This window comes from Acanthochromis polyacanthus, chromosome 18 (genome assembly GCF_021347895.1).
Source record: "Acanthochromis polyacanthus isolate Apoly-LR-REF ecotype Palm Island chromosome 18, KAUST_Apoly_ChrSc, whole genome shotgun sequence".
In the NCBI taxonomy this organism is placed as follows: Eukaryota; Metazoa; Chordata; class Actinopteri; family Pomacentridae; genus Acanthochromis; species Acanthochromis polyacanthus.
Window position 1 is genome coordinate 11,224,117 of NC_067130.1, and position 24,322 is coordinate 11,248,438.

At 40.1% G+C, this 24,322-nt stretch overlaps 1 protein-coding gene across 9 annotated transcripts in view; it reads left to right on the forward strand.

Annotated features, from left to right (window-relative positions):
* sema4d (sema domain, immunoglobulin domain (Ig), transmembrane domain (TM) and short cytoplasmic domain, (semaphorin) 4D) overlaps positions 1–24,322 on the forward strand; it is a 44,398-nt gene that overhangs the window by 13,983 nt on the left and 6,093 nt on the right. For 7 of the 9 annotated variants that reach the window (XM_022203711.2, XM_051938490.1, XM_051938492.1 and 4 more), the window contains exons 3-15: positions 13,932–14,065; positions 16,314–16,459; positions 16,537–16,599; positions 16,693–16,791; positions 16,908–17,001; positions 17,149–17,265; positions 19,324–19,475; positions 20,263–20,438; positions 20,578–20,734; positions 22,044–22,266; positions 22,440–22,552; positions 23,444–23,616; positions 23,823–23,869. In XM_022203711.2, coding sequence (XP_022059403.2) covers positions 13,932–14,065; positions 16,314–16,459; positions 16,537–16,599; positions 16,693–16,791; positions 16,908–17,001; positions 17,149–17,265; positions 19,324–19,475; positions 20,263–20,438; positions 20,578–20,734; positions 22,044–22,266; positions 22,440–22,552; positions 23,444–23,616; positions 23,823–23,869 — 1,694 coding nt within the window. Of the gene's footprint in view, positions 1–1,835; positions 1,895–13,931; positions 14,066–16,313; positions 16,460–16,536; positions 16,600–16,692; positions 16,792–16,907; positions 17,002–17,148; positions 17,266–19,323; positions 19,476–20,262; positions 20,439–20,577; positions 20,735–22,043; positions 22,267–22,439; positions 22,553–23,443; positions 23,617–23,822; positions 23,870–24,322 lie in introns of all 9 variants that reach the window. The other 2 variants (XM_022203735.2, XM_051938491.1) reach the window with 1 other exon arrangement.

Below are 24,322 nucleotides of genomic sequence, written 5' to 3' on the forward strand. Positions count from 1 at the left end.
TGGAGGACTGTGGGAATAAAGCTGGTGTACTTGTGCAGGGAGAATGTATTCAGGCTTGTTGTGAGGGTTTTCATTTTGCTCAGGGAAGCAGTCTAAGGGAACAGACTGGAAAGCGTTGTGAATGGAGGCCCAACCATCTGTCACGATGACAATAAGAAGATTTTTACCTTCGCTCCTTGGAATTATAAAATCTTGTTTTTGTGCACTAAATGAAAGCAAAAGAATTTCTCAGCTGACTGCAGATTATTCCCTAAAGTCTTTGTTCTCTTTTAGCTTCATTAGCGATGCACAGCACCGATGCTGACGCTGTGCAAAATTTCCCTTAAAACCCGTTTTCCTAGTCAGCTCCAGGCTTTTCCAGATGTCTTCCCCCATGAAAACAAAATCTAAGAGGCAATTTTAATTATTTCAATTGCCATATTTCTGTCTGTGTTGTCTCTGTTTGTGCTCTTGTAAGTGGTTTGAAGAGTTTGAAAAAGTTAATGCCATTTACTTCTACAGATTACTTAGAAAGTAGCAATGTATGGAACTAAATTAGATGACAACGTATGGCATGTAAAATCAACAATTACTGATCAAATGTGATCCAGCCAGAGCTCTGTAGTCCCAATGATGCAGATACGTTAGCTCTTATTATTTTCAATAATAACAATGTAAGGCAGTCAGGTTAGCACAAGCAATAGATTGACATTTTTAATTATCTAGTGAAATTATGTAAACGTACAACAGCTGAACTGGTGCAAAGGTTTGTTAATTCTTTGTTCCCAGATGATTGATCCTAATAATGATTTACTGACCATCCCTACACACCCTGATGGCTCCCATCAAGTTAATTTGTTTAGGCTTTGCAGATCCTTTAACTTTTCCTTTAGTAACTAATAAAGGTAAAACTTTTGTAATTCCATCTTACCCCATATGTTTAGCAATATGTTAAGAACTAATAACATTCCCATCAGCCCCAACTGCACTTTATCTTTAGTGTCAGTTAGCATTTAGCCTAAAGCCCCGCTGTGCAAAAGTACAGCCTCATGGATTTGCTGTGGCGGCTGTCTCTATATGTAAACTATAACTGATTGTTTTTTAAGTATTTAAACAAACAATTTAACTCAACATTCTTTGTTTACCTTTATCAAATTCGTTTCACAAACTGTGCAAACTGTTCTCAGAATAGAAGTTGTGCAGATTTCATGCTCGACTGAGCCTGACCTCATGGGATTAACACACATAGAGCAGACATAATTCAAGAGTGTTGAAGGGCAAGTACTTTAACTTTATTTACATCTGGTTGTTCCACAGACACAGCAGACCTCCGCTTCATATTTGATCTCACACAAAGTGCTGGTTCTTCTGCAGTAGACAAGGAAGTAGACTAAGAGGAAATTGATATAATAACACAGACCTGAGGTTCCTGTGATGGTTTTCACAGGATAATGTTTATCATTTGGCTGCTCACCATTTGTTTGTCCTTGGTTATAAAAGTCAACAGAGCATCCTGATATACATCATATATCATCACCGGCTGAGCGCTTGAGGATATTTAAGTCGCTGTATAATTGTTTTGTTCTTCGTAGAACGATCTTCTACCATCATTGTGTGCATGTGTGTGAGTTTGTATAGATTTTTCCTCAATGTTTATTTAAGGATATTGTTTAATATCACTTTTAATGTGTAACATGTGTTTTCAATGTTTCATCATTGTAACTGTCAACCATGTTCTAAACAACTAACCACATGTACACACACACTGAAGCTTCTTCCTCTTGTAGGCACTCTCACATACACACACACATCATAACTGTCTTGTCTGATCTTTCTGTCTTCTTCCCCCTCCCTAGCTTGAGGATTTTATAATTCTCTCCGGACGAAGAGCGTCGCAGCTTTTAAGGAGCCACAGGTCAGAAACTCTACTCCTCTCCCTCCCTCCCCCTGTTTGCTGTGCAGACCGCTGTGGACCCGCATGCTTCAACACGAATGCCGCATGCTTCTCCAACCCCCCATACCCACCTTGGGGCTTTACTTGTTTTTTGTTTCCCCCTGCATGACCACACCTGGGCAACCCAACTCCTGATTTTATTCCTCTTTGCTTTATTGCTTCTGGGAAAAAAAGATTTTTTTTTTATTTTGATGATGTCCTTTTCCACCAATCCTTCCCTTTGGCATTCACAATGTGATTTGGCATTTCTTTCCGCTTTTATTTTTGATTCTTTTGTTTTCTGCCAGCTTGGACGCCAACTGCTGGTCTGTGTTGTCTAAATTACTGTATATCAAATAGTGTTTATAGTAATAAGGATTGTGTGCACACACAGCTGCCTGCTTCAAGAGGCCTTCTGGACAGCTTTGCTCTTTGGCTTTGCTTTGAAATGACTTAGTCCCTCCCTCAGACAATGATTGTCCTGTCACAGCTTAGCAACCCGTAACTAGGCACGGACAATCTGTCAAGCTTTGCATTTCTTCAAATGCCAAAGTCGTATCCATGTGGCTCTCGTAAGAGCAAAACTTGGCATCTAAAGAGATGGAGTGTGGTGTCTTTTAATCACCTTTCTGAAACCAGAGGAGTCAGGAAAGGACAAAACTGTTGTTTGCCTTCTCTAATGTGAGCTGCAAATGTGAGCATACTAACTACCTTGCTGCTTAATTCTCCTAGGCGAGGAGTCGGTTGTGAGTGTAATTTGTAAGATTACAGTTTAAAAACAGCCACATTTAAGAGCAACACGTTCGCTATAGGGGAACCAAGATGCCACTATATCAAAATTCTTTAGATTAGCAGCTCTATATTTGGTTTGGGTAACTTTACACTCATGCAGCTAAATAACCCGTTACCCAAGATAGCCTTACGTTTCTAAAAGTATCCTAAATGTGTTCACACTCAGAGTCCTTTCTCCTGTAAAAGAAAAGAAGACAAAAAATGGTTTGCAAAATAGTTCTCTATATTAAGCATTATTATTATTATATAAATAAGAATGTTTTGTTTATGATGGTAAACTAGAATGTGGTTTCCCTTTTACAAGCACCCAAGGCTGTAGATGGATCAGGAAATAGAATAGTCCTCTTCATGTTGTTATAGCTTAAATACACAAAAAGTTGCACTACAAGTAGTAAGAAATGTGCAGTAAATGTCTCAAAACATCAGCTGGCTACATGGATTAAAGTCACACAAGCTTCACACATAACAAACTGTAAATACAGGATGTCAGACAGGCACATCATGAAAAGAGATCCTGAACACCTGTTGTATGCCTTTTCTTTCCACTGGACAATCATAAGATTAACAGCATCATCAGCCCATAGAGGTGGATCAGTCTGCACGCTCAAAGTCTAAATACACAGTACATTATTAGTTAGCGCACTGAATACAAGAGCTAATAATTGTTTGCTATCATTATGGAAAAGCCTTATTTATAAAATGGGTGTTTATTCCTGTAGCTGTAGTTTAAAACTACCCCGTCCTCTGGCTAGATTTGTGAAGCTAATGGCTAATTCTGCACTCTGATGGATGCAGCTGAAAGCACACATGTTGTTATCACATCATGTCAGCATAGTTTGTTTTCTACAGCTGCCTGTACGCGGATCTCACTCATGACATTGTTTTGAAACCCATCTGTCGGCTTTACTAGTTGTGAAATGCTGCTCTTTGTCTTGTCTTCTTCATGGGTCATCAACAGGTGAGGTTATTATTATCATGTATGTGCGATCAGTTGCATATTGGAAAAACCTTTTATATGGCTACAAAATTTTTAAAAAAAAGCCTAGAGACAGTTTCTAACTAGCTTAAAGTTCATGCTAGTTAGTTAACCGCTAATTAAATATGACTTTCTGCTAATAAAATCAACCAGGGATAGAAAATCAGCTTTTTACGTGTGAAATCAAGACACCAGCGTTTCAAAAATTACCACAAATCCACAAGTGCTAAATCTGCCACTGTGGGTGTAAACTGTACTGCGCAAGAGTAGAATGCTTGACCTAAATCTGCCGGCCAGATCACGAGAAATCGGTGTGATAGGTGTTTAAAGTTTTAGACTTGGCTTTGTGTTGTTTATCCCTCTCTGTGCTGCGAAGGAAACGGTGCAATTAGTGTTTTATGTAGTGGTATGCCAAGTTCAGGGGGACACACTGTTGGTGTTGTGGCAGCCTGTGGGTGATGGGGTGAGTTTTCACACAGCACTCCAAAGGAGGTTTTTGTCTCGGCCGGCCAAAATTACCACCATGAAATCAGAGCCTGCTGAAAACTGCCTTGAGAGAAAAGCAGAGGAGAAAGGAGTCCTCTTTAAAGGCAGAAAGAGTTGGAGAAAATATAGTAGGGCTGATGTTTACAGCTCCTTCAAATGTTCCTTGACTGGTGGGAAAGCCTAGTAACTGTAATTTGAAAGACAGTTGGTTTGGTTTCTTTATTTGTCCCATCATATTCTTTCATTGCTGCACAAAAAAATCTGCTAAGTTTCTGCAGTCATGTAGATGTTTACCCCATGTTAGTTACTTTAATACCCAGACCAAGAGATATATTCCACTTTGCAAGTTGAAATCGCCTGCCGTTTTGTGTTGCTGTTTAAAAGAAACTACTACCAATGTGACTACCATTCACTAACTTGGAACTGCAAGGCCTTCAGCTGGGGGACCACAAGACCTTCAGCTTCCCAAAATAGTCCCACATTATACGCCCCAAGTCCTAGCCGGCATCACGGTAGCCTCAAGGAAATTACATCAAGTGAAAGGTTTATGACTTAACTGTGAGTGGTGGCTTCCATGTGACCCCAGGCTGTGTTATGGATTATCAGACCTCAAGCAATGCGACAAAACTAAAATATTTCCCTAGATTTGAAGGGTAGTACCACATGTGAGTGCAGCTTAGTTTTGGAAGTGTGAGTGCTTTTACTTCAAGGAATATCTTTTCTTATCCTTCTCCCTACATGTGCATTATTAGCAATAATGGCATTCGCGTCTTACACACTGTTCTTGTCATGACAGTGGAAGGGGCTTTTGGTACAGTAGTAATACTATAGCTGTCTTCGTGTGACTGCTTACCTTAGTACTTGTCTGAATGATGACTAAAACGAAATGTTCAGACTTGTAAAAGCAGCTTCTTTAGGTGATCCCCAAAACTAAAGTTCTTGTTCTTTTTGCCAATGCAGATGTCAATAGTAAAACTCCTCCACTTCTTCCTCCTTTTAATTAAAAGTAAAAGAGCCTGGTGATTATGTTTTCATGTTAGACTACAGAGGCACATTCAGTACTTGGACGGGGAACACCACACAGTAATCCTTGTTCCTCTAGTTAGCGTACTTCACTTGCCCGTATGTTTATAGGGAAGTTTTTCAGCCTTACCAGAGCCATGTGACTCAGGGAAAGGGCGTGTTGTTTTTAAAAAGCTTGCCATCGGCAGACTAAATATACCCTTTACTGGACCTGACCCCTCATTTGCCTTTGCTGTGGCCACTTTAGGTCGACATGCTAGCTCAGCAGGGGCCCTACAACCAGTAATTATATAGGAGGGTTTCCATTTTACATCCCCTGTATAGTGTTGCCTTCACACAAGCTCTTTTCCTCAATTTAGACATCTGGGTTGTCATTGATGGTGTACCTCCGTTTTAATTCTACCTACTTCATCTCTTGTGCGACCAGAAATAGTTTTTTTTTTTTTTTTAGCCTGTTGCACATCAGAAATGAGCACCTTGTCATCATTCAGCCTTAAGAATGAATTATTATTGTGAATGTACTAAATCATATTAATCCTTGATCTGGCTTTTTTTAAACTCGAACCTTTCCTCCCATCTGTCACCCGCTGATTTCACCATGGATAATGTACAGTGACTGCTGCATCATCTGTTGCAGTTTTTAGATGATTTTCTCCATATGACCAGCAGTCAGCTGTGCAGCCGAGGTTGTACAGCTGTTCACTGGATTTCAGAGGACTTTATGTTAACATGATGGGCTTTGACTCGGTGGCTTTACACGTCTAAACTAAAAGCTGATGTATATCCTCTGTGAATTCCAGATGGTTTGGACCATAACTGCAGTTTAAACTGTTTCAGGGCTGCAGCCAATGATTATTGCCATCGTCATCTATTCTGTTAGATGTCTTTGTGAGAAATTCCTGAGTTGTTTGGTCTATCAGATGTAAAAAACGTTCATTAGTGTTTCCAAAGAGGACATCCTCGATTCCTTGTTTTGTCCACAATGCAATAATATAGTTTGCTGTCAAAGAAAAGTAAACAAACCAAACCACTGAAATTTAAAAGGGTTGAATCAGAGAATTTTGACTTTTCTTTCTATCACGTGTTCATTCATCCCAAACAGCTAAACAAATCCCACAATTTCAGCAAGTACTATAAAACATCCAAATCTCAGACTGAAGTTGCAGTCAAACAGTTCCAAAATGATCTCGTATGTCTTTTACTAAAGAATTTCCCTTGACATTGATGGAAATGTCAGTAGGTCGAGGAGAAATGGGAGGCAGAATTTATGACGATGTCAAAAAAGACAAATGTTATGCTGATAGAATCCAAATGCAGCTTAATTGTGCCGGTGGATGTTGTCGATGTGGGTCTGCCATGGATTTAGCTGATCAATTCGTTTGTGTTTTTTAGAACCAATATTTAGACACTGATTGATAATAATCTATGAGACTGATAGCTGATTTAGAACCAATTCATATTTGCAAATATGGTTTAACAAATTTGAATAACAGAAACACCAACTTTTTTGTTTGAAATGCCTTTGTTTATTTAGGTTTAACATTTGTTTTTTTAAAAGAAACTTTCCAACCTTTATCCGTTCGTGTTTATTGGTTACATGACAGCAGTAAGAGACAATCAGACATTGCTCTAAACCCCACTGAGAGACTGAGAAAGCTGCATTAGAGCCAAAATTGTGTATTTTTAATTATATTCATTTGTTTTCGAATTGGTTAAAAAGAGAAAAATAATGAAACCGATAATTGGAAAAATGCTGAATATCTGATCCGATAATTGCCAAGGCTGCTAATTGACTTCTGCCGTGGATGGTGCAATGATTTGAATGTTGCTGCTGCGGGGAATAGTGGGACGGTTTAATCTCTTTTCCTTTTGTCGAGGATGGGCCAGTGTATCAGATGCTAAATCCAGATTTGTAAAAAAAAAAAGGAAACATTGAAGCACTTTTCCGTAGCAGTTAGAGCATTGAACCAGCTCCTGTCATTCCTGCTAAATAAATATTCTGGGTCATTTCACTCAGTTAGCTACCTTCCTAAGTGAAGAAAACTATTCAACTGCAGCATGACTGTCAGTGGCTCAGATTACGCTTTGGTAATGATGGTAGCAGATTTTCACAAAGAATACATGGAACTGAACAAAGACCGTCTCTGGTTCTGCCATCAATTTTAAACGTATTTGTTTTAATTTGTCTTCCAGTGTGAAAACATTGTAATGTCAACTTAATGGACTACTCTTTTAGAATGCTGCCTGTGAGTAGCATAAAACTGGGAACAAAATGTTGCCTTGATCATCAGATAGAAGTGTAATAGTCCGCTTGAGCTGTAAAGCCAGTAGCTTAGCCAACGCTGAGAGACTGTAGAACCTTGGCTGTCTATACTCAGAATGTCAAAAACAGTTCATCAGCCAGTGGGCAAATGCAACCCAAAACTATGATGCAGCTGGCAGTATTTTAAGATGTGCTCTTGGTCCCTGTCAGGTCTCATAAGTGGGATTTGATGCCCACAGTTGGCATTATCGTGTGTACATGTGAGTAAGCTCGAGTCGCTGCCACATCTATAGCCAAACTCCATTAATCTGTAAATGACATCGGAGCAGACATCTGTCCCCATCAGTGTGTCTTCCACTGTGCTCTCAGTATTTTGTTTCATATCATGGTTCTCTCTCTCACTTGCTTCTTCATACAGGCCTGGTGGCAAATAACTAAACACCCCCCGGACACACAGAGCTATAGTGTTCAGCAACTAGAAGAACAAGGAGTTCTGCAACAGATGGTTTGGTCATTTAGACAAGAAAATGTCAGCAGATAGCACACAACTGGAAGTCACAAGTCACCAGACCTCTGGTGACATTTTAAAATGTCTTGTTTTGTTCCAATCAACAGGGCAAAATATTTTTGGTTCAAGGAAACTGTTATTTATTGACATTTAAGATGCTAGAACTAGTGAATTTTGGCCAATGCAGGATGCAGATTAATTTTCTATGATTTGATAATGAACTAATTGTTCGATCGGCTGTTGACTAGAATCAAAATTTCTTTAATAAGATTGTCAACTGGTGGCCCTCTTCATAGACTAACGTTTTGTTAATGAATGCATTGGGTGCTTTCATCCAGATTATGATTAATTTAAGCAGAAATATCAAGTGACAGTCACATTATCATTGCATCATTACCGGTTCTGACAAAAACAAATTGGACAGGACTATTAGAAAACCTTCAGTAAAGCAGTCGGATATTAATGAGCTGTTGCTGCTGGGTTATCATCGTTCCTGCAGCTGGGTGGGTGCTGTACAGATGGTCCTGCTGATTAAGTCAGCCATCATAAGAAAGTGTAGAGACTTTCATTGTTTGTCTCAGTAACGTTCCTGGGTCAAATGAGACCTTAACGACCTGTGAAAGTTATATTTACCAACAGGAAGGTGAACAGCTCTGAGCAAAGTTTGTTTCAGTAGCCAAAAGTCAGGTTTTTTTCCCACAACACGGTGTCCCTATAGCATGTTTCCCATTACACAGCTTGTTTGTGCATAGTTAGGCACATTGGTATTATAGCAACAGACAGAGCAGAAAAACTAAGTCGCAGCCTCTTGGCAAAAGGAAGAAGAGCATCTCTGTGCATTGATGCTGATGATGTGTGAGTACATGGAAAAGAGAGCCAGTGAGGGGAAAAAGAAGTGAGGGGTTGGAGCTGTTGGCAGGCGCTGAATGTCCAACTCCTTCACATCGCCCTCCATCTCGCTCCGTATCCTCGACTCACTCTCTGCTCACAGGATGCAGAGCTTCTTGCCTGCGCTCTCTGCATTGGAAATGAAGTGGCAAGTGGTGAAGTCGCCATGTGGTACTGCGTGACGGCTCCGCTCAGCATTTCATTAGGAAAAAATTAGATTGGAGCCATCTGATCCAAATTGATCATGAGAGAAGCTGAGTCTGAATCTGGCTGACTTTGCTCAGAAGATGATCATGTTCGTTCAGATCGTATGCTTGCTTCACAGTGATTCATCAGAGCGACAAGTTGAAAGAGAAACACCTTTTGAAGTGTTTATAAGATGGCGAAGAATTAAAGCAGCGGGATAATCAATCGCAGTCAGGTGGGAATACAGGAGAGCAAGCAAGGTTTTGCTGCACCGCGTAATCAGATTTATCTTCACCACAGTTTCACACATTACTGGAAGTCTATATTTAGTGTTATAGTCTGCTTAGATTCACATCTTCATCCTTCAGCGCAAAGGGTTTTTTCTTTGGATATTCCCCTTGATTACAGACATATAGATTTGTTGTGTACACCTATTGCTTCCCTAAAAATACAGTTGTGGGCTAATTTTACACTGTAATAGGAAGTCCCACACCTCTATGGAAAGAGCACACCAATGGCTAGAATTAAAGAGAACTCAAAAATATATTTGTTGGTCTATGTTAGGGGTGTTCCATAAATTATACAGAGAAGAAAAGACAGAAGCAGCAGGAAGCTTTAAATTTTATTGTGCAAAAATTGAAAAAACCTTGAATCCATATGTATAACATTTTTCTTTTTGCTAACAAATGTTAGCTACAATCTACATACTTTACAACTGTCCATGACTTTGCATACTACAAATTTAAGATTTTACATCTTTAGTTTGTTTCCATACATGTCTTGCATCTGCTCTGTGTAAACATTGCCTGCAGTTCATTCTAGTTCAACAGAAAAGTTCCTGGATTTTTGAGTCTTTAGTGGCTCCATAGCTACACCAAGAACTGCCGAATTTTTATTTTTTGCAGAATTTGAAATTAGGTTTGAAGAATAAAGTGATTTTGATTAAATGTGATTTTAAGCTTCAATTTGGTTAAGTTTCAAAGGGTAAGCAGTGAAGCAGAGCAGAAAAGACTCACTATGGAAGCCTAGTTATAGAATGCTGCCTTTGTGATTCACCGTGGTCATGCTAATGGGAAAAACAATGACTAACAACGAAATAGCTGCAGATCTCCACCCGTTGTTAGTTATTCAGTGAATCGGTATGATGACTAGCTTCAATCAAAATGAACTGATTTCTTGCTCCCAATACTTTTTTTTTCCATTTTCTCTCTTTCACATTCGATACGTTGAAAATTCTCCTGCACAGATAGGCTGAGCTCCAGTTTCCCCCTCTCTGTCCCCAGTCAGTGGGCAGCCTGCCAATATCTGTGCCCAGTTAACAGCACAGTGCTGGGAACCCCAAGGCCCCAAGCAGGTGTCAACCTCCCTGCCCAGCCAAAGGAACTGAGAGGGGAACACAAAAGACTCAAAGAGACCTGCCAGCATGGTAACCGTCTTAAATGTCCCAGGCCAATATGGCCACTCCTCTAAATCTCTCAGCAGCATCGGGTAGCTGCCAGTGTGCTCTTTCTGCTACTGTAACTCTGACTCTCAAAGGTTTTGAAGCTTAAGCTTTGGCCTAAATGGGGGTCAGAATGGTAAGAGGGCTTCAGAAGTGTGCAGATAGAGCATTGACTCTAGCTGAGGGTTTAATTTTTGGAATTTGGAACAAGAGAACATTTTTCAAAGGGCTGCAACAGAAATTTAATGTGCCTGGGGTCTTCTGCATTGTTATCTCATCCGTTCACACTGTTGCTATTTCAGTCCCTTTCTGCGTCTCTTTTACAAGGACAGTTTCTGCTGCTGTCATCACACAGTTTGTGTATCTTCCTTATGGGATGCTTCCAGATCTCATGGGCTCCTGTGATCTTTGAAAACAGTGCCTTGGCTCAGGGGTTTCCTCATGGCTAAGCTGTCCTGGCATTTCCATTGGCAAGACTGTAGACGAAGTGGATGAGAGGGCGAAGTGATGCCTCTCTCTCCTTTCTCTCTCTCTGTTCATTGTTAACTACTCTGTAGTGATGATGTGGATGTGATGGGGGTGGAGTGGAGTGGGGGCTACCCTCATCTTCAGTAAACAATAGGTCCTTGTGTATTTGACCCCCTCTTTAGCAGAGTGGAGTCCATGGCGAGGCCTGAAGCCGGGATGGAATTCCATCTTTGCCAGATTTTGTCAGTGGAAACCCTCACAATAAAAGAAAAAAACAATCCTGGTATTAGGAGGGTCATGGCCTTTGGGGCCATTTGTTCTCATTTACAACCAAATCAATAATCAATTAGCATTCTCCCTCCTTTTCTCTAGCTGTGGTGGGCCTCATTGATTGTCTATATGTGCTGTGCCATACGATATACCTCCCCCTCTGCTGGGTAACTGATTACTAACCTATATTTGAGTGACGTGAACCACAACGGTGCTAGTAGGTCATTAAAAAGTAGTTGACAATGATTTATCTGTTCTATGTGCTTGAAATATGCGTAAAAATAACAAATGAAGACAAATGACCCAATAAAATGGTAAAACACTGTACATGCTCCTTGCAGAATAGTGTCTTGTACGTCAAGTTTTTTTCAGGTGTTTTTCTGTCAGTCACTTGATTTAATCCTCGTCTTACGTGACATCCGATAGCCTTTAATCGCATTCTCAGTGTGACTGGTCCACCCATTTTGTGGAGCTGTTGTGCGGGTACTTCAGCTTCTTTTGAGTGTGGTAAGAACCAGAATAACCTGCTTTGTGCCAGATCGGTTTACTTCCTAAGAGGAGTGCACGCAAACCACCTGACCAGCCAAAACCCACCTGCCTCATGCTTATTCCAACAACACTGGTCTTGACTTTAGCATGCGGGCAGCACACAGCTTCGTCAGCAGTCCTCTCCAGAAATGTAAAAGCCAACTTCATCTGTGTTCAATGAGTACAAAGCTCGAATTGTGCCGCCACCGTCCAACACTCCTGTTTTCACATGATTGGATCAAGAGAAAGGAAGCACTCGAGCTTTACAATTGAATTATGTCAGTTAATCACTTTTCGAGCTAATGCCTTTTCAGTGGTAGAAGTGTTCATAGAGTAAAAGAAGGTAATCAGTCTTCCGTCCATGTCGGGGTGAATTCGGTTGACAGTCGTGAAAATCGACCAAGATTATTTTGCGTGTGCCCTGCGTGGTACGGCACAGTGCATGTATTACAAACAGGATTGGGAACAGATTTAGAGATTTATTTTAATATTTTACTTAAGCTGCAAAGCTCGTGCTTTTCACCCCAGCTTTTCTGCTGACCTAAAACTGCCAACTTGTAGCATGGTTTGTTAAACTGTGAGACATTAACCACAGCAAAAATGCAAGCAACAAACATAATTTTGCTGTTTTATATCATTTTTTATAGCTCAACGCCTAAGCGGACTATAAATGGGATATGTAAGGTTTATTGAACGTGACAGCCTAAACCCGCTAAGGTGTGTCTGGATAAGTTAAACACTTTCATAAATGACACTGAGCAGCTTAATGGGGTCTTTATCTGGCTCATCCTGAAGTGAATAAAGGAAGCAAGAGCTGCTCGAAGGCAGAAAGATCGCAGTGCTCTGATACAAATTGTCAAATGGAAAAAGACACCCGCATCTGATAGGAGCTGATAGCTAGCAGGAATGCTGTGATAGTTACGGTCATTGTCGTCACTGTCACCCGAGGCAAAAGGATACACCTACTACTGTGTCTCAACAATTACGCAGCACAGGATGGCATTTTCGTGAGCCAGAGGTGGTAAATCTTCACATAACACGCAGCAGTTAATGGAAATGTCATACTAGAATCATAATTACACACACCACCACATGCTCCATTACACAGATGAATTTATTTGCATGCCAGAGTATCATCCCGGCTGGGTGTGTGCGTTTGTTTTCGTGCTCATTACAAACAGGAGCAGGCAGTTTTCTCCCATTGCGGGTCATGTTAGTTCAGAACCTGTACAGATGCTGCGTCCCTTCCTTTCCGTCGTCCTCACTGTCCCGTCTGTTATCTTATTCAAGTGCAACCCCACGTCCATCTGTTTTCCCGCTTCGTTATTTAATCCTGCAGTTCCCCAGGTCCCAAAAGCAGGCAGTCATTTACAAGATAGGCTTTTAGTTATGCACTGGGATGGAAGTAAAGGGATTGGGAATTGCACATGGCCGCATTGTCTCTGTTGTGACGGAGTTCAGCATCATTTTACATAACACTAGTGAGAGTTTGCTTACTTGCTGATGTGTGGATGACTTTTGCAGGGCCCAGCTGGCAAACAAAAAACAGCAGATTTTTTTTAAAACGCGAAACTCAAACACGTCCAGATGTTTGACGTGATATTAAAAACTTTCCTGTTTTCACACACATCCAAATCAGAATGAATGCCTGAAGTGGTATGTTAAAATTGCATAGTCCAAAACTCAGAAATATTTAATTTATTGTCGTGTGTATATTTATATACAAGTCAAAGTAGCAGCTAATCCTTCAAACTGGTTATTTTCTTGCTTTGTAAAATGACTGAAGGGAGTAATTGATCTGCTAATTATTGCAGATCTAGTGTGATGCAGAAGCAATAACCTTCTTTTATTTGCTGATGTGTTCTTAATGTGTCAAATATTTGTATTTCAAATGTGACAGCATTAAAAAGGGGTAGGTGGAGGGTGTTTGCTGCACATTTTCTGACCAAAATATCTTTTATTGCTGATTTTATTCAAGCGCTTGTGACTTTCTGTACTAACCGAACTGATGCAAAAGAGGATCAATCAGCCCTGCCATCTTTCAGTATAAGGGATTTGATGCCTGTCCCTTTTCAGCGTTTGTGCTGTGAGATTAGATCAGCCGATGAAGAACTCAACATCCGCGTGAAATGCTTTGTCAGTGCAGCTTTTGGTTTGCTACTTCAATTTTGTCTTTGTGTGCGTCTGCAGAGGAAACTTCACCGTTCCGAAGTTATCAGAGTCTAACATGGGATTTGGCGTACTGGGAGTGTTTCTGGGGCTGCTGCTGGAGGTCTCCACCCATGGACCCCACGCTGTGCCTCGAACATCCTGGAGGCACCAAGGTAAGCCTTAAAGGAATTGTATTTCTCAGTGAATAAACAAGTAGATGACTGGTTTTTACTATTATCACTAATTTCTCCATCAAAGTCATATTAACAAAACTACTGTCAGCTATTACAGCCAGTTATGTGTATGAATGAGTAATAGTGCAATTAAATAAACAAATGAAGACATCAGTTTTGGCTCTGTAGGGATTTATATGTCAAGCAATCAAATATGAAATTAATTATTAAATGTTTACCATTAAAGCCGACCAACAACCGCATGCTGCTGCCTCCTGTTTACAATAAGCCCCTCCTTATTTCTAGTAAGTGCTCTTTGCAGTTCCCAGCGCTGATTTAAATTGAAACTTTGCATGAACAATGCACTCACATTTGAAAGCATTCAATAGGGGAAGTCATGCTTGTTAGACAACTCTGGTATTTATGAGCTTACGTGATGTGAAAAGAAGAAACGTGAGACACTCATGGAAAGTTCAGTCACTTCACTGGAAATGAAGTCGAAACGGAACCTTCACCTTTTATAGATCTTTGTAATTTGTCAAAGCTCTCCTGTAAGTCAATCTATCAAGTTCACAATAGACTGCTCAGTAGCACCTGTTGCCTAATTTTATCTCAAAAGAATTGCTCTCAGTCTCACTACAAGCTCTCAAGTCAGAGCACTTTTGTGTCAGGTGGAACTTCTATTTGCATACTGCAGTTTACAGAAATAGCTCAAGTAACTCAGTCTGTGTGTGGGAACGAGCACAGCTCACCCTTTAACAAAGTTTGTGCTCTCACTGTGGCCCAGTCACTGTTTCAGTCAGTCACTCAGTGAGGGTATTTGCTTTCATCATTGTGGTGTTTATGACCCGGCACCTGCAACCCGAACCCACTTGCACCTGGCACAAGCAGTGCCCTCCAAACACAAACTCTTCACTAAGTTTTCCCGTCAATCACAACACGGCATATGTACAATGAGAGCCACTTATATAATGGTAATGTGCTGTGCTTTAAGAGGCACAAGCATGTCTGAATCTGTGTTCAAGGGTCGAGTTAGTCGGTTACAGAGAAAAAGTCTTTGCTTGCATTGTTGGTTTTTACCTGTGCACCCCTGAAGAGGATTAATACAACCTTAAAGCTAAAAACTTCAATTACCCTCGAAACCCCAAAACCCACCAGTGGGTTTGGAAAGCGTTATCTTCTAAAAATGGTTAAAGTGACGCTCCTTATCAGAGTCAGAAAATGCAAAGACACAAAAAGTAATCAGATTTTCAACTACATCAGAGCTGCTCATCTGTGACACACCATTCTATGAGAAAATGTAATCGTATCTAAATGCAGACTCATGACATTTCATCAAAATCACTTGATTCATTTAAAATTTTGTGTAAACTACTTTCACTAACCAGATTCTGTAAAAAAACTAAAGAAAAAAACCAATGCTCTCCTCTGTGCAGCTGCAAAACTATTGGTGACAAAACTGCGAACAACAAATAATGCCATAAAAACTCAGGAACTTTTTAGCAAAACTGGAATGAACTGCAGGCTGTATTTACACAGACCAGACAGGAGAAAAGTACCGAAACTAATTAAAAAGGTAGTACGAGTTATATATCTATAGTATGTTGTTTTTTTCAGGTTTTGTAATTTGTAACATTATTGCAATTATGCAGCATGAAATACATTTCTGAGTTCTCTATACTTCTAGCCATGGTTGTGCAGTTTCCATAGAGGTGCAGGACTTGCAGTGGCAAATGAGCCCACAATGAGTTAAAATGTGACTGGAGCAAAGAACGACCAGAAACTGTTTGGGGTACAGGGGGTATCGGTTTTTGGCCCCTTGGGGGCAGCAGAAACACTCTGCAAACACAATACTGATATATAATCAGTTTATCAAGGCGTTAAAGTGAAGTTGTTGGCAAACCAACACCTATTTATACATCCATCAGATGCTGAGGAACATTATTGAGCTGCCAGGTGTTTGACAGTGTTCATCAACTGGCTGCTAACTTTGTCAGTTTATCGCTAAGTTGGTCGTGCAATGAGATGAAAATGGCTAAAACTCTACAGAGACTTGACTGAGAATAATCTTTATAATTATCTAGCGGTTCTTTTGGTCTGTTATTAATGAAAAAATGTCACTCACAGCAGCTTTAAATTAAATTCTGATTACTGTTTAATACTGATGTTGATAAGTCAGACATGGTGTGTTTAGTTTATCTTTGTTCTGGGTGTTTGAATTAAAGCGATCAAATGGTTTTCTGCTCAGATTTAGATCTGATGGAGTTTTCAGAGCCGGGCGTCTTCAACTACTCCACGTTACTGCTGAGTGAGGAAAGAGACGCTCTGTATGTGGGAGCAAGAGAGGCCATCTTTCAGCTCAGCAAGAAGAATGTGACAGTCAAAAACAACAAGGTTTGACGATATGAATAAAGTGTGTGATCACGAGAGGAAAAAGTACTTTTGATTAATTTTCTTCTCACTATCTTCAGGTTCTGTGGACGGTTGCAGACAAACCCATGAGTATGTGCACAACCAAAGGAAAATCAAAAGAGGTCAGTTTATTAATTCAGACTTTTTAAAAAAAAATGTTTAATGTGTCTTGATGAATGAACAATCTATAATAAATACACAATGTTTCTTTTCAGAGGGATTGTTTAAACTACATTCGAGTGCTCCAAGTTGTGGACGATGAGCGGCTGTATGTCTGCGGCACACACGCTTTTCAGCCGCAGTGCGATTACTTGGTAGGTTGATGCTCAATCCCTCCTCGACTGGGGACGCCACGCTGCACAAATAAACATGTGCTCAGACTTGCCAATCGATGCTGCGACCTTTAACTGAACATAATCTGCTCTTCCAGAACCTCGGCAGCTTCTCACTGGACGGTCGACATGAAGACGGCCGAGGGAAGTGCTCCTTCGACCCCTCGCAAAGCTTTACTACTGTCATGGTTGGTGAGTGGAGGCCGATTTTTATCTTATTCCACAAAGAGCTTTCTGGGTCGTCCACCCTGCAGTAAAGTAATGCCCAGTAATCTCTGTTTTTGTATGGGGACTGAGTGTACAGTAAAATGGTTGTTTTATTCTCTGTTTTTCCGTCAGATGGAGAGCTGTACTCAGGGACGGCTTATAACTTCTTAGGAAGTGAACCGATTATTTCCAGATACTCTCCATCCCAGTCCCTGCTGAGGACAGAGTATTCCACGTCATGGCTCAATGGTGAGTTTGGAAAATATGTGACAAGAGTCCATGCTAAATCAACTGACAGTTTTTGAATTGTTGGCTTTTCCCCAGGTATCAGTATTGGGACTGATGAGGGCATCTTAACGTGTGAACATTTTTGCTCTCCTGTGTAGCTTCTGAGTGACATGTTAGGTGCACCGATTTAAATCTATTTTTTGTTTTTGTTCTGTCACATGAGCAAAGGGAAAAACATTCAGCTAGCTGATTCTCATTGCTAACAGACTGTGACTGCTGAACTGCTAACCATCACCACCCACTTATTATAGTTAATGTTGGAAGTGATTTGTTGACAGGCCAAAATTAAACTAGTTTGTTCTCTGGTTGTAGCCAGCTGGTGTCTGTACACAGCCAAATAATGTTTGCAAGGGAAGAAATTCCACTCCCTTATTTATCTATAGCAAAAAATAAATAAATAGGCGTGCCAGAGTTGATTTATTCCACGTTTAAGTGCAGAATTGGAGGTCGATCGAGGTGTTTTTTTCAGGGCAGATACTGATTATTAGCAACCAAGGAGACCAAGAACTGATGCACATTTGGAGTAAAAATGAAATATTGATTTATGCTTCAGTGTCAGCTATTAATCGTGACGTTTAATCGGATGCGGTTGGTGAGACATGGTTCAAAATGACAGACTACAGACAGAAGAAGGATTTTGACTTTGAACTGGAGTTTACCAATGACAGTCTTCAGGATTTCATACTAAACAAGAAAAGCACTCAGAGAGTGCAACACTCCGCCGAGGCTGCTCAGTTTTTGTGTGATTCCGATGGCTGAAATCTTGAAAAAATTTGTGGCAGAAATCACGGCACCGTAAAATGAGGCCATTTAGTATAGATGTACCATCAAATAAGATGACCTTGAGCTGAGCACAGGTTTGTGTTATGCATGTGTACGTTATGTACGAATGCTGAATCGTGTGACCTAAATGTGTAGCGCGCGGCAGGAATTGATGGGAATTGGAAACACCCCCACAATTTAATCAAATGTTCCTTGTATCATTTCCGACGGACAAGTCTGCAGTGGTCGATGTGTAGTAGCATCGCAATCATGACATCGTCAGCAGGCAGCTGATGTAGCGTTCTCTTGTTGTCATAGTTACAGTGACGCCGTGCTGATATCTCGCAATGGTACGGAAATCTCTAACAAAGCTGTGGATCCAGACTATAAGCTGCATCCCTGCCAAAATCTAGTCACTTGGTCCTTGTGTCATTTCTGACCTTCCCTGAGAATTTCATCCAAATCTGTTAGTCCGTTTTTGAGTAATATTGCTAACAGACAGACCAACAGACGGACAAACCAACGCTGATTATCACATACTCCTTGGCGAAGTAAATGGCTGGACCTGAATATCTGAATATTCGGATCCCACCCCCCGGTCGGACGATGTCGCACGATTGTCCAACGTTACAAGCTGATTGTGCGTTACTAGCTGATCCAAATACTCGGCTCGTTCCTTCATCATGGGATGGACTTTCTGTATCATTATCCTTCATTAGAATTGGTTTCCACTTTGAACATGTATTATGCATGGACTGCTCCATCACTGCAACTTGTGTAATTTTCCAGTGTTTGAGCAGAGTTGTAGGTGAGCTGGTGTGTTCCAGGTGCAGTGAATGATGAGGTGTGGGAGGCAAGGACTTCCTATAGCTGCACATTCTAAACGAAGTAATAGTGTAGAGGTACATTTAAGCCATTTTAAAGCAGCAAGGGGTTATTTTCATGGACAGAACTTCTAAATGTGTATCTTTGATGCACAGTTTATCAGGAATCTGTTAAAAATATAACTGTACTGATAAGTGGAAAAATGCTGAATATCTGACCCGATACTCTAATATTAAAGGACTCCCAAAACTTCATCAAGGCATGCCTGATATCTGATTTTCTGAAGGTTTCTGCTAAATAATTTATAATATCCCCTTCAGTAGCAGGGTTACAGTGAGACTTTCACAACAGCAGATTCACTTTCGACGTCTTCTTTCCTATACAACCTTTAACGGTCCCTTTGTCTGTCTCCTCTCTCTGCTTTCCTCGCAGAACCCAGTTTTGTTTTTGCCGACGTGATCAGAGAAGGGAAAAACAGAGCAGATGGCGAGGACGACAAAATCTACTACTTCTTCACTGAGGTGTCAGTGGAGTACGAATTCTTTGGCAAGCTGCTCATCCCCAGGGTGGCGCGCGTCTGTAAGGTCGGTACACGTTGTGCACCATCTGCACATACCAGCACCATTCCTGTTTAGCTCCGATCTTCTTCTTGTTTGTGTGCGCATGCCTTTCTCCTTTTCCTCCCCTCTTCAATTTCCTTGTCTCTCTTTTTAATCTAACCTGAGCTCATAATTCTGTCACGGACACACAGGGGCTCAGCTTTTATGGGCGATGGCAAACAATACTGTTGCAGCGGCAGAACTTTTTGTAGACATAAACCTAGCTTGTGACATTTAGTATGAGGTTACAGTGTAAAGAAAGGACTTTGTGCCCCGTCCCAAACTCAATAAAGAAAAGCTGATTAAAAAATAGATAAATAGAATTGTCCTTTCCATATTACCGTAATAGAAGTATAACAAATAGAAATTCTCTGATAACCTCTAGAGGTCTGCATTGTACATGCACTTCAGATTATTTAAATTTTTTGTCACCATCTGAGAGAAAGTATCATATTTGCATTATTACTTCACACTCTGGACTTAAATTAGCTTGTTAAGCCGACACAGGTGAGTGCATCAAACATTTTTTTCAGCAGTTTTTCTGTGTTATCTGGACTATTACAGTTGAAAAGTAAGGGAACGCTATTTAAAAATCAACTCAAATTGATACACATAAGGGAAGACAAAAACAGGATTTTAAAAGGTGAGGAGACATGTCCTCTCAATGGGAATTATGCCCTTGTACAAACTCTCTGCCAATTCAACTCCCTCTTTTTGTTTCCATTTCCTTTCGCTTCTTTTCTCTGACTCTCCCCTCCATGTCCCACCACAGGGTGACCTCGGGGGGCAGCGCACTCTGCAGAAGAAATGGACATCCTTTCTGAAAGCCAAGCTGGTGTGCTCCATGCCGGAGCTCAACTTTGTTTTCAACGTAGTGCATGATGTCTTCATTCTGAAGGGGACGGATTGGAGAGACACGGTCATCTATGGCGTCTTCACTTCTCAGTGGTCAGTCATTTGAAGATCTTCAGCTGGGAATCAGACGCTGCAATACAGTGCATGCTTTAAGTTCACTTCCCTCACTTATTTTCTTATTTTTATTTTCTCTCCCAACCCCATCATCATCCTTATTCCCTCACCTCCCCAGGGGTAATGTGGGTTTGTCAGCCGTCTGCGCCTACAACATGACGGCAGTGGAAGAGGTCTTCTCCAAGGGAAAGTACATGCAGAAGGCCACAGTGGAGCAGTCCCACACCAAGTGGGTGCGGTACAACGGCGTCACTCCCTCTCCACGTCCTGGAGCGGTAAGTGCCTCAAACACAGCTTGAAGAGTAAACAATGAGCTCAGTTTTGTGTAAACATTTTTGCAATCCTGGGATAAGAAATACTTTATCCAGTAATTGTACTACTTACCTGGAAAAATGGACTCGTTTGTCAGGCACAGTTTAGCCTTAATTGACTCAACTAGTGCATATTTTAGGCAAGTCTTGATGTTTTTTTTTAAGGATAATGCGTCTTCAGCTTTACTGTGCATAAAGTGGATGTGAATGTATATGCAGTGAACTACTTACACTGGAAAAAATGCCCCTCTCAAAACAAGGAGAAAAAAAATTAATTCAAGGAACTTTTACCTTGAAATAAGTGGAAAAATCTGCTAATACAACAAGTGAAAAATGAAATAATTCTTATTCTTGAAATAAGATATGATATTTAGAATCTTGAGATCTTAAAATTAGCTGGAAAAACTTATTTTACCAGGACTGTCAAGCTTAGGTGTCTTAAAATAAGCCAGATATGCTAAAACATTGTAGTTTTTCACTCAAAAATAGATTTTTGCTTTGATGAAACCTCCTAATTTGAGATGTTTTAGCCCTCCTGTTGTCTTCATTTATGGGCACCAAAAAATATTGTTTCCTTGCCTGAAAAAAAATTCAAGAAATCAGCAAAAAAATTCCCCAAATTTCAGAAAATTTGCAAAACCTTCAGAAAGAAAATTCCAATAATTCTTTTAAAGTTTCCCTTAAAAGTTTTATTTAAAAAAATAAATTGGAAAGGAAATTCTTGTAAATATTTTCAAAAAATTTGTAAAAATCTTCCAAAAAATCCTAAAAATATCTAAAGTGATTACAAATATATCAGTAAAACTTTGCTGGATTTTGGTTGATTTTTATGTGAATGTTCTTAAAAGAAACATTCTTAACATTTCTTTTTTTCCACCAAAAAATGTTGAAAGATTTCCCAAAAATGTTGAAAACGTGGACATCAGAAGTTTCACTGTGAAAATATATTTTTTCCCACATTTTCAAACTTTAAAACAGGTCAATTTGATCTGCAGGACGACACCAGGGATAAACTTATTTTGAGTTTTCTTGTAAAATTCAACTCGAAACAAGATGATTTCAAGATTGTTTGACTTAACATATTTAGGATGCATGTCTTAAAACAAGTCCCTCCATCTTGCTGAAATGTCACTTGTTAAGTGAATTTATCTTAAATCAAGTGGGATGAGACATTTTGACTAAAAAGAAGACCAATAGACTTGGTAAGATCTTGAGTTTTTCCAGTGTAGTTTCCTGTCTTACTCTACATCTTCCTCTCTGTCTTCTACACCAGTGTATCAACAACCTGATGCGACAGCAGAACATCAGCAGCTCGCTCCACTTGCCGGATAAAACCCTTCAGTTTGTGAAGGACCACCCCCTGCTGGAGGATCCCGTCCTGCCCATCGGCAACGGGCCTCGGCTCATCACCAAAGACGTCAATTACACTCAGATTGTCGTGGAAAGAGTCAGAGCGCTCGACAAGAACATTTATGACGTCATCTTCACTGGAACAGGTAACCACATATCAGTTAACATGGTGTATGGGAAACGTTTATACATCGCAGTCGAGTTAGTAGCCCATTATGCTAATGTGAGTCGCTGAATATAGAAATGTCTGTCAAAAATATCAACATTTCTTGCATTTACCTTGGCTGAATGACTGGCATTATACCATTTTCTTATTTAGATAAAGGAGTCTTGCACAAGTCAGTGGTGTTTGAAGGAGAAGTTCACATTGTGGAGGAGATCCAACTCCTGAAGAACTCTGAGCCCATCAAAAACTTGCTGCTGTCGTCAGAGGTCAGTGACTTTGTGTTATTGTTAGTAACTGTAAAAAGAAACAAATGCAGAAGAAGAAATGGAAAATGTCTTCTTTTTTTTTTAAGCGTAGGAAATGACAACGAAACGGCCAGAGTGTGAAATCATTTGTGTGTGTGGGTGTGTGGCACATTTTTCTGGTACGTTTACTCTGCTGTGAAGAAGCTGGTGATAAGGAGCGGCTGACAAGATAGCATGATTGTTGAAGGCAAAAGCAGCTTTTTCTCTAATTCAAGATGATCTTTACACATTAGACTTTCAGATGATAAGTACGTTTGTCTTTGTGGGTTTTAAAGAGTTCTGCTTTGTTGCTTTAAAACTAAGTTACAATACAGATAGTTAACCCTCCTGTTGTCCTCATTTACGGGCACCAAAAAATCCAAGAATTCAGCAAAAAAATTTCCCAAATTTCTGAAAATTTGCAAAACCTTCAGGAACAAAATTCCAATAATGCCTTGACAGTTTCCATTAAAAGTTTTATTTAAAAAAAAAAAAAAACAAACCCAGAGTTGGCAAGAAAATATTTTCCCAAAAGGAGAAAAAATCTTCCAAAAAACCCTAAAAATATCTTAAGTGATTACATATATATCAGTAAAACTTCTAACATTTTCTTTCAGAAGATTCACAAAAAATCCAGTGAATTTCGCTGGATTTTGGTTGATTTTTATTGTGAATGTTCGTAAGAAACATTTTTAACATTTTTTTTCACCAAAAATGTTCAAAGATTTCCCAAAAATGTTGAAAATGTGGACATCATAAGTTTCACTGTGAAAATATATATATATTTTTCCACATTTTCTAACTTTAAAATGGGTCAATTTTGACTCACAGGATGACACAAGGGTTAATGTGAACAATGTGGCGCTTCCACAGACGCGTTCCCTGTACGCCGGGTCAGACTCGGGTGTGGTCCAGTCCCCTACAGCTTTCTGCGGCAGGTATTCGTCCTGCGATGACTGCGTCTTGGCACGAGACCCGTACTGCGCCTGGGACCCTCACACCGCTGCCTGTGTCAACATCTTTGATATTCCCAGCCAAAAGCTTAGGTAACTCACCATCAAGCTAAAAGAACAGCCTGCTATCATTGTTATCTTTTTCCTGCATACCGGTACTCCTCTCATGCATTATTGCGCCGGTTAACAAAGCTAAAACATAATCTGTCCAGTTTAACCTGCTTTTCTATCTCAGGCCACATGTTGTGTCATCTCTGTTTACATATTTTAGACTTATTAAAATAATGCTTGTTTTTCAGGAGGCTAATCCAGAGCCTGAATGGTGACGCAGACGTCTGTCCTTCAGGTAAGGTGCTCACAGACAACCTAACAAAGACGCTTAGTAACATCAACAGTGAGAGTAGAATTTAGGCAATGTCACCTTTTTCTCTCTCCTAAAGTATCCCACCATACGACTCAAACTAGGTGGTGTGTAGATAAGACATGGTGGGATGTTGGACGAAATGTCATCCAGGCTGACTTCACCCTCTGAAGCATTTTGCGGGCTTTTTTTGGTCCTGTCATTTTTCTACGCTGTGGGCTATAATAGATTAAGTCTTTTATGGAAACAGCACACCAAACCTAGAAGTAGACAAACCTTAAAAATGTCTCGTGCAGAATAGAACAGATATAAAGACGTAAGTTGTTAAAAAACAGTTGATTTTCTCTGAATATTTATTCGAAAGAAAAAATTTAAAAAAATGAAAACGTACTACACAAATAGTGACGCAACATCTAGTTTAATACTGCTTAGATTTTC